Source organism: Miscanthus floridulus, chromosome 4 (genome assembly GCF_019320115.1).
Source record: "Miscanthus floridulus cultivar M001 chromosome 4, ASM1932011v1, whole genome shotgun sequence".
Lineage (NCBI taxonomy): Eukaryota > Viridiplantae > Streptophyta > Magnoliopsida > Poales > Poaceae > Miscanthus > Miscanthus floridulus.
Window position 1 is genome coordinate 122,383,436 of NC_089583.1, and position 9,796 is coordinate 122,393,231.

General features: G+C 46.5%; 1 protein-coding gene and 1 long non-coding RNA gene across 2 annotated transcripts; both read left to right on the top strand.

Annotated features, from left to right (window-relative positions):
- Window positions 1–5,164: 5,164 nt before the first annotated feature.
- On the top strand, window positions 5,165–7,845 carry LOC136549246 (subtilisin-like protease). The gene is made up of 2 exons (XM_066540489.1): window positions 5,165–6,960; window positions 7,725–7,845. Exons 1-2 carry the CDS (start codon window positions 5,165–5,167, stop codon window positions 7,843–7,845), a joined length of 1,917 nt encoding a protein of 638 aa, XP_066396586.1.
- A 408-nt stretch (window positions 7,846–8,253) lies between these two features.
- Window positions 8,254–8,854, top strand: LOC136552948 (uncharacterized). The gene is made up of 3 exons (XR_010782893.1): window positions 8,254–8,454; window positions 8,533–8,641; window positions 8,775–8,854. It is a non-coding gene; the product is annotated as an uncharacterized lncRNA (long non-coding RNA).
- The last annotated feature ends 942 nt before the right edge of the window (window positions 8,855–9,796 follow it).

The following is a 9,796-nucleotide window of genomic DNA, read 5'->3' on the forward strand; positions in this document are numbered from 1 at the left end:
TTATCTTTCATAATTGTAGATTGGGGGATTTAGATTCAAATCTAAGGAGTTTATTTATGTATTTTCATAATGGTAGAAGTGGATAATCCAATGGTTGCCATTGATGATTAGAGACTACTATATCCTTTTCCTTTTATAAGGTACAACTTGATAGGATACGATCTTTCATATTATACATTAGTGATCTATTTATTTGAAATAAATGCCTGTGTGTTGTACCGGGAGCATGGAATTTTTGTTGACACTTGCGGCGACACATTTGCAAAAAAATAATAAAACACAATGTGCATATGTTTGACACATTGTACAATAAAATGCATGGCTGGATTATTTTGAACAATCTTTGTTGCACTGATGAGTAATTATTGTATAAAACAACACAGTTGTGTGCACCCCTATTAAGACATATATGCGAAGCAAAGCCAATTGGCCGGATGGTGCATTAACCGCTGCTAAGTGCTAATCAAGGAACGAGAAAGCAAAGCAGAGGACGTTCCAGAGCTTCACCCTGTCCTTGTCTCGCGCTGTAGGGGCGTTCTGATCAGCCGCTGCCTGCGGCTCGCCACGGCATGCCTCTGGGATAGTTGGAACCCGTGGCGCACATCTCGACGATTTGGACGACCGCTGCATCACCTTGGTCCGCTGGCTTGTTCCCGCGTGGTCGATCGTGACGACGTCCTGGTCCAGCGCGCCCGATTGGTCCATTGCATCCCCGACGCCGGGGTCACGAGCTTCACCATCAGAACAACGTATAATAAGGCTGTAAGCTGGTGAAAGAGAGAAGAAAAGAAAGAGGAGAAGCGGACCGGAAGCTTACAGCCGGTTTGGACGTAATAACCAAGAAACTCGGTAAGAAAGATAAGTTGACCATGTATTAATAATGAAAAGCTAACTACTATATAGATGGACCGAAAGAAAACTACAAAGAATATTACAACCAACAAGTGAGCTATATTATAAATTTTGCTCTCACATGTCCGCCGATCGACTCGGTGACGACGCAAAGGGCTAGGAGCTTGGTCTTTGTGACGGGGATATCGTGATTTGGACCTTGTTCGATGTTGTCCGCATGCATGGAACGCCGTGACGGACTACAGGATGGCAGCATGCCATGATTACCTTTTTTTTTTTTATAATTTGATCTTTTTTCGAAGAAAATTTACGCTTGACTTTCTGAGAGACTTAAACTCATCTTTGGACCTGGGGGTCGGCGTCATGAGTCCTGGCGCCGAGGTAACACATCTCGGCGCCACAGATCTTGGCTCCGAGGTGCCTGGATGTGCACAATAGGGAATTCTAGGTGATGTTGACATGACCGGTACCTCGATGCCAGAATCCATGACGCCGAGGTATCTTGGCGCCGAGCTCGGCGCCATGTATTCTGGCGTCGAGGTATCGGCCACGTCAACGCCACCTAGGATTCCCTGCTGTGCATGGCCAGGCACATCGGAGTCAAGATCTGTGGCGCCGAGACGTGTTACCTCGGCGCCAGGACTCATGGCGCCGACCCCTAGGGTCCAAAGATAAGTTTAAGTCTCTCAGGAGGCCAAACGTAATTTTTCTTCGAAAAAAGCCAAATTGTAAAAAATTAGGCCATGATTAGAGACTGCTATATCCTTTTCCTTTATAGCGTACAGCTTGATAGGATACCATCTTTCGTATTATACTTTAGTGATCTATTTATTTTATATTATTTTCTGGTTCCATTTAAAATTATAAGACTTTTGTTTCTCTAGATATATTATTTTTACCATACATCTAGATATAATGTATAACTAAGTATATAGCAAAATCTATGTATCTAAAAAACCAAAACGTCTTATAATTAGGAATAATGGGAGTATTGTTCGTGCTTATAAATTTATAAATGGTTGGATAGTATATTTAATTATAAATCTAACCGTATTAGTTTGTATTATGATTGTATAAAATTATTATTGATCAAAGATTTGAAAGTTTAAATCTTGATATACATGTCCTTATAAAAAGAATATGGAGGAAGTATCAAACTAGAGCAAGATCTTTTAGATTTTTGTGACAATTTCTCGTATTTATTTTTATTTTAGTGTGTCATGATAATCATATTGAAGTTTTTTTAGGGCCTCCGATTAGTAATAATAAGATAACTTGTAATTGAAAACTAAACCATTTTATCTTTGACTCGTGCTTGAGGAACTTCCTATTCAGATTTTTTTTTTTTTTGATTCAAGACCAAACAATTAGGATTCATTCAGAAAAACTTTTGACTGGTGCCAAAGGAACTTTCTATTTGAATAAAAGAAAACTTTGAAGACCTCAGGCTCTCGATTTTATTCAAATAGAAAACATTATGTTAATGTGAAAAGAAGCTCTGGTTCAAAACGAAGGACATTGGGTTGCTTTCATAAACCTTTGAAGACCTGGGACTCGCGATTTTTTATTCAAAAAAACTTTATGTTAATGCAAAAAGAATTTTTGATTCAAAACTAAGGACACTGGGTTGCTTTCATAAAACTTTGATTATTCCATGGTCACTCGGACAATAATCAATTGGTAAGGGCCGGGTGGGATTGGCGAGAACCGAGAAGGATGAAGACAATTAGACAAATCGCTTGCATTTGACTGGATTATTATGTATTAAGGGCTTCGGCCCTGTTCGCTTCTCTTATAATCTGTATTTTTCAGCTTGTTTTTTTTTTCAGCTGGAATAATATTTTTCTCTCATAATAAATCAGTCGAAACAATATTTCGGTTTGTTTTTTCAGAGAGCCTTCATGTGTTGCACGCAGGAAGCAGGATTCAAGTACCAAGCGCGCGCGCACACACTATTTCTAGCGAACTCTGAAGAACTCGAACCCATCCAGCGTATTCGTATCCTGTATCTACAGTGGGCCGCGGCGATTCATGGGCCACAAATCTAGAGACAATCCTAGGATTTAATAACGTTACCCGATAGACGACCTGATTCAAATTATCTTTCATAATTGTAGATTTGGGGATTCATATCCAAATTTAAGGAGTTATTTTTTTGCGAATTACACGGTTAGAGACGCAGACGCTCAACACGCACGTAAACTCACCCTTATGAATACACGTATGCAAATCCTACTCCTTATGTATTTTCATAATGGTATAAGTGGGTAAACCAATGGCTATCACTAATGATAGATGGTGATTAGAGACTTGGAGCCCATAAAATTAGAACTAGATCTTTTAAATTATTGTGATAGTTTCTTGTATTTATCTTTTTAGGTGTCTCATGATAATCATATTGAGGCTTGGGCTTGGCCTCAGCTGCCTCCATGGCGCGGCTACGCGCGTGCGAGGAAATGAAGGTGTGGGGAAGGAGGAGAACGCGAGGGAAACCCAGATACACGCGACCTAGGGTGCGTGTATTTTTCTGTGCGTGGAAAAAGTTTTTTCAAGTGCCAAAACATCGGGAAGTGGGTTTGAGAATTGTTGGAGATGGATTTTTTTTCAATCTTGCTAAAAATATGGATTGGGGTAGTGTTCTGGGTACTCTTGGAGATGCTAGTAATTAATAAGAGCATCTCGAAGAGTTCCTAAGAATTTCTTCTCAAAACCAAGGAGTTTTCCAAGTCACCAAAGACCATCTTCACTAGTTCCAATAAATCACTCCGAAGATATCAAAAAATTGGTCCCACAAAAAATTGCAGGTGATGTGTATCAACCAGTAACGATAATCTCTGAGACTCTGAACAACGAGGTCGCCGCGATGGGTGCGCCGCCGTAGCTCACCGCCTTGAGTGTGGCCATGCAGGCAGTCGTTGCGTCCTCCTCGGTGGCCCGCACGATGGCCAGCAGCGCGAGGCACGTCACTCCGAACCTCCCTACCGCATCCAGGACCGCCGCGGCATCGAACCTCCTCCTCGCCGTGTGCAGCACCAGCGTGTGCACCGCCGACGCCGCCCTGAGGCAGAAGGTGAAGCCGTAGACGTGGAGGAGGGGCATAGCGAGAATGAGCGTCTCCCCCGCCGCGGGCGCCCACGTGGCGTTGCAGGCCATGAGGTTGCAGTGGGCGAGCACGACCGCCTTGGCACGCCCCGTGGTGCTAGACGAATATAGCGCCGCCGCCGCCGCGCCCGCTCCATCGTCGGGCTCGTGCAGGAACGAGAGGAACGTCGGGGAGTCGAGCAGCAAGGTAAGGGGCCCGAGAGGGAGCTTGCTCCTGGTGGCCGCGACACCGAATATAATGCGACGCGGGGGTTAGAGAGCGCAAGCTGGCGGGCCGTTAAGAGCCAGGTTGGCCGGGGACACGACGGCGCCCACGCGAAAGTGCCCGACGAGAGCGGCATCACGAAGGCACGTTTGGTTGCTTTCATAAACCTTTGATTGTTCCACGGTCACTTCGACAATATTCAGTTGGTCAGGGTGAGATTGGGAGGAAGGATAAAGACAAAGTTGCTTAAGTATCTCCAAAAGTTTTCAAAACTCACTTCCAATCTTGATTTGTTTTTGGCAAGATTAAAAAAACCGCTCTCCATGTGTCTAGAAATTGTAATAAGAAACGTGTTCCCAACTTCCTTTAGTCACTTGGAAAACTCATTAATTTACCAATAAACTTTTTTTAAATTATTGGAGATGCTCTTACGTGACAGTAATATGTTTGGCCGGATTTGCGTTAAGTGCTCCGCGTGTTGCACGCATGATGTAAAGTGTAACCAGTAACCACTACAGTACAAACTTTTCTAGCCACCTCTTAAGAACTCGAACCCTTCCAAAGTAATGATATCTGAAGTGGGCCGCATTGTTTCCTGGGCTATAAAGCTAGAGACCATTCTTGCCCATGCGGAGCCCAACTATGCTTACAGTGAGTTTGGTTTTTAAAAATGCTGCTGTTGCTGATCAGCATACGTCATGCGATATGCCTGCAGCTCAAGCATAAATGTCAGCAAAAATTGTACTTTTTCCTGAAAGACTTATCATACCTATACCATTCAATTTCAAAGTATGTTATCAAAATCTTCCTTACACTTTGAATGAATGCTACCAGAACGTCAGCAAAAATTAGCACCAAGTTATCTGCTACTTACATCCGGATACGTTCACAGTTTTGCCGAAACCGCACACCACAAATCATGGTGTCTATAAAGAGCAGCTAACCTACGCATCGCCATCACCTTCACTTCACCTCGATCTCGTAGCTGGAAGCATCACACAACCAATGGCATCCTCTGCACACGCCTTGCTGCTGCCGTTGTTCATTGCCACCACCGTCCTCCTCTCTGCAGCACCTGCGCTCTGCTACGTCAATCCGGGCGCAAACCTCCACCATGACAGGCACTCTTCATCAGGGTATATGGTGCTCATCCGCCCACCATCGGACGCTGAAGCCGCCGACGAATCCGTCCACCGGCTGTGGCACGAGTCCTTCCTACCCAGCTCCCTGACCGACTCCGGCGAGCCGCGCCTTGTCCACTCCTACCTTGAGGCGTTCAGCGGCTTCGCGGCAAGGCTGACGGACACCGAGATCGACGCGGTGGCCAAGAAGCCGGGGTTCGTGCGCGCGTTCCCGGACCGCATGCTGCAGCCCATGACCACGCACACGCCGGAGTTCCTCGGCCTGCGGCAGGGCCGCGGGTTCTGGAGAGACGTCGCCGGGTACGGGGAGGGCGTCATCGTCGGGCTGCTCTACGTCGGCATCTACGGCGCGCACCCTTCCTTCTCCGACCACAGTGTCGCGCCGCCCCCGGCGAAGTGGAAGGGCTCGTGCGCGGGTTCTGCCTCCCGGTGCAACGACAAGCTCATCGGCGTCAGGTCCCTTGTCGGGGACGACGCTAGGGACGACTTTGGGCACGGGACGCACACCTCGTCTACGGCCGCGGGGAACTTCCTCGCCGGCGCCTCTAGAAATGGCTTGGCCGCCGGGATCGCTCCCGGCGCGCACGTCGCCATGTATAAGGTGTGCACTGGCGCCGGGTGCACCGACTCGGCCGTGCTGGCCGGGATGGACGCGGCGATCAGGGATGGGGTGGACGTGATCTCGATCTCCATTGGTGGCAACGTGACGTTCCAGTTCGATCACGACCCCATCGCCATCGGCGCGTTCAGCGCGGTGGCCAAGGGCGTCACGGTGGTGTGCGCGGCCGGCAATAACGGACCCAAGCTCGCGTCCGTCGTCAACGACGCTCCGTGGCTGGTCACCGTCGCTGCAAGCTCGGTTGACCGGAGCTTCGTCGCGGACGTGGACCTTGGCAAGGGCGTCAGCGTCGCCGGTGAGGCGATTAACCAGGTGACTAACGCGAGCATGAAGCCTTCTTATCATCCTATCCTTTACTCCGAGGAGTGGCGCAACTGCATCTACCATGGCGAGGAGGAACACAGAGTCGCCGGCAAGATCGTGATCTGCGAGGCCGTCGACAGCCTTCTACCCTACAACACGTCCGAGACGGCCATCCTCCGTGACATCAAGGGCGCTAGCGCGGCCGGCGTTGTGGTGATCAACACCAAGGCTGACGGCTACACCACCGTCCTCCACGACTATGGCTCCGACGTGGTCCAGGTGACCGCCGCCGACGGGGCCAAGATCACCAGGTACGTGACGTCGTCGCCGCCGTCGAGCTCCGCATCGGCTGTCAGGTTCAGCTACAGGACGGTGCTCGGCGTCCGTCCGTCTCCTACCGTGGCCTCGTTCTCGTCCCGCGGCCCAAGCACCGTCAGCCCCGGCGTGCTCAAGCCGGACGTCCTCGCTCCGGGGCTCAACATCCTCGCAGCGTACCCGCCGAAGACCCCGCAAGGCACCGGTCCTTTCGACGTCATGTCTGGCACGTCCATGTCCACGCCGCACGTCTGCGGCGTCGCCGCGCTCATCAAGAGCGTCCACCCCAACTGGTCGCCGGCGGCCATCAAGTCGGCCATGATGACAACGTCTAACACCGCCGACAGGAGCGGTGGCCCAATCTTGGACGAGCAGCGCAGGAAGGCAAACGCGTACGCTACCGGCGCCGGCCATGTGAACCCCTCGATTTTTTTAACACTTTTTAAACTAATTTTAAATCTAACACGGTTTATTTTATTTTTTTCAAAACTAACACTTTTGTGCGCGCGGCGGTGAGAGGGATGACGTGGCGACGACCGGGCCGCTGACTGGTGACGTGGCAGGGTCTGCCGCGCCACCGATCTTGACGCGGCAGTGACGTGCCATAGCCCACGGCGCAGCAGGACCAGATAAATAACGCCCGCGAGCCACCCTCCCTCCGGCTTGCCCTCCTGTCCACAGCGCTGCCGCCGCCGCAACTGCATGCCGCCCGCCGCACCTGGCGCTGCTGCGCCTGCATGCCGACCGTCGCGCCTGCCGCGCCACGCACGCCGGCGCGACACGGACGCCCTCACTGCAGTTCAACCCTCGCTGAGGTGAAATTTGGTGCCTATTTCTTTATAATCAAAACTCTCATACATTCACTGTCCCTTTATATTAATCGTTAGCCATTAGATTGATAGATTCTTTTAAAATATATTTTAGCCGTCTAATTTATCTTACATTGTATTATTATGTATATACTTTAATTGTTAATTTTCTTACAATATATTATTAATTATAGCGAAAACAAATATCTAATTAAATGACACGTGAAATATAAATCTATTTATGTGTTTTTTGTGCACTAGACATACATATATATAGCGACAAATTTGGTTGGTTGAGTTTTTATAATTTAAATTGTTATATGCTTGTTTTCTTACATGAAAATATTAATCCAAATGATCATTTTACTCAAGCATATATTGAAAGCACTAGAACCTCCAAAATCATGCACAACATCGTCGATATCGTACTGCTATGAGTCCATCATAGCATTGCGCGAAAAAAGTAGACAGCTTGTATTTTTAGACATATTAGTATAGAGTATAGGACTAAGTATGACACACATGATAGTTCTCAATCAATTCATTTTATACTGGGCTACTCATCCCTAGATTAAAATTATAATAAGCTCCTCTAGCAGATGCAGACAAGCTATTGTAATAATTTAATAAAAAACACTGGTGGACAGCAGGTCTATACATAGAAGTTGCTTATTTTTCTAGTGAAGTTATTTAATATGTCTGTTAATGTTACTTTAAATATATACATGTGCTTTCATATTATGTTCCTATTGCATAACAAGTAGTTCAAATTTATAATGCTACATAATGTTAATTTGAATATTGTTAATTTGAATACTCTAACCCTTTGTTTATCAATTTGTAACAGGATGACTCCTCCCACGCAGCACCCGTTGTATCCCTTCTTAAGGTGGAGTACGACGAGCCGCACCGAGCACACATCTTGAGTGACACCGACGAAGAGGTGCCCTTGCCTCCTTTGAGGCCCTACACGCACACCAGTGCGCACTAGTGGGACGAGTGTTACGCACCGTACATACGACGTGCCGGCTTTCTCAAGCTTGTCCGTATTGTCAACTACGGTCTTCCGTCCTTTGACCCATCACTACTTACTGCAGCTGTAGACAGGTACGAGTGCCTTTATTGTACATAAATATTTTTGTAACAGATTTGAGGCAACTAACAGTCGTTCTATTTTTATAACAGGTGGAGACCTGAGACGCACACATTTCACCTACCTTGCGGCGAGATGACCTTGATCATGCAGGACGTAAAGGCTATCTTTGGCCTTCGATTGGGGGGCTTTCAATGACAGGTATAGTTGACAACGATCACTGGAGGGAGCTGGTGGCTCAGTTCACTGGCTTTCTTCCACCGAGTGATGATGTTTCAAAGAAAAATAAATGAGCAATTCAAGCCTATTTAATACTTGCATTGCTTTTCTGCAGCCATCGGATCTTATTTTCTTTAGTGAATTTCAGAGAAAGTTCCGGTATTTCGTCGTCGTGGATCACAGAGCGCTTTGATTACTTGGACCCACCGACCGATGAGGCTCAGATCGACAGGTCACAAGATCCTCTTTTCGTAGTCACAAGCTTTTTGTCAATTTTGAGCACGTCTTCTAATTTTTTCACGGACCACTCTTTTCACTTGTTTAAGCTCATATTTTCTGTGGTTACTTCTTTTGTGCTCCTAAGCGAAGAAAAATATAAAAAAATAAAAAGAAAAAGTCAAAGAATCTCCAAAAAACAATGACAGCCCAAAAATAAAGAAAAAAGAGAGGAGCAAAAGTGGAATAATATCTCGAGGAGCACATAGAGAGCGTCGTTTGAGCTGTGTTTGCGTGTGCTAATTTTCGTCTGGTTCCTAATCATATTCCTGTTGTTTACATCACTTGATACATCTGATACTTGGAACGTTAATAGGCCAGCAACTAAGACAAGTACTCAGGATACTTATTCAGCTTTACTATTTAGTTGCGAATATTGCTATTCCTTGCTACTATATTGTGCATATCCAAGTTCCACTTTCTTCTAACCAAGTACAGGTTCGCCTTGCAACTGTTACACTCAAGCTACAACGGTATCACAGTCACCGACCGATTGCACCACCTGTTACTTTAGTAAGAACACTTATAAGACCGTGATAAGACACTTGAGAGTGTGTGACTTTATTCCTTGACCACATCCTATACTAGCTGATAGGAAAATACATACTTGCGTGTTTTCTTGTTTGATGCTAACAATGACAAGTTACAATACGTACCGATATGAGACATCAATGATGTATGAGTCACGCACTATTGCTGATACACCTCCTCCCGTAGGTCAATCTATTCTTTCTTCCCCGCCTACTTATGATGGTATTGGTGCTAATAGGTACAATGAGTGAGAAACTAAAATAGATAATATTTTTGCACAAAGTTATATGTGTGAACGAAGGAAAATTAAAAATACAACTGGTGTTTTGA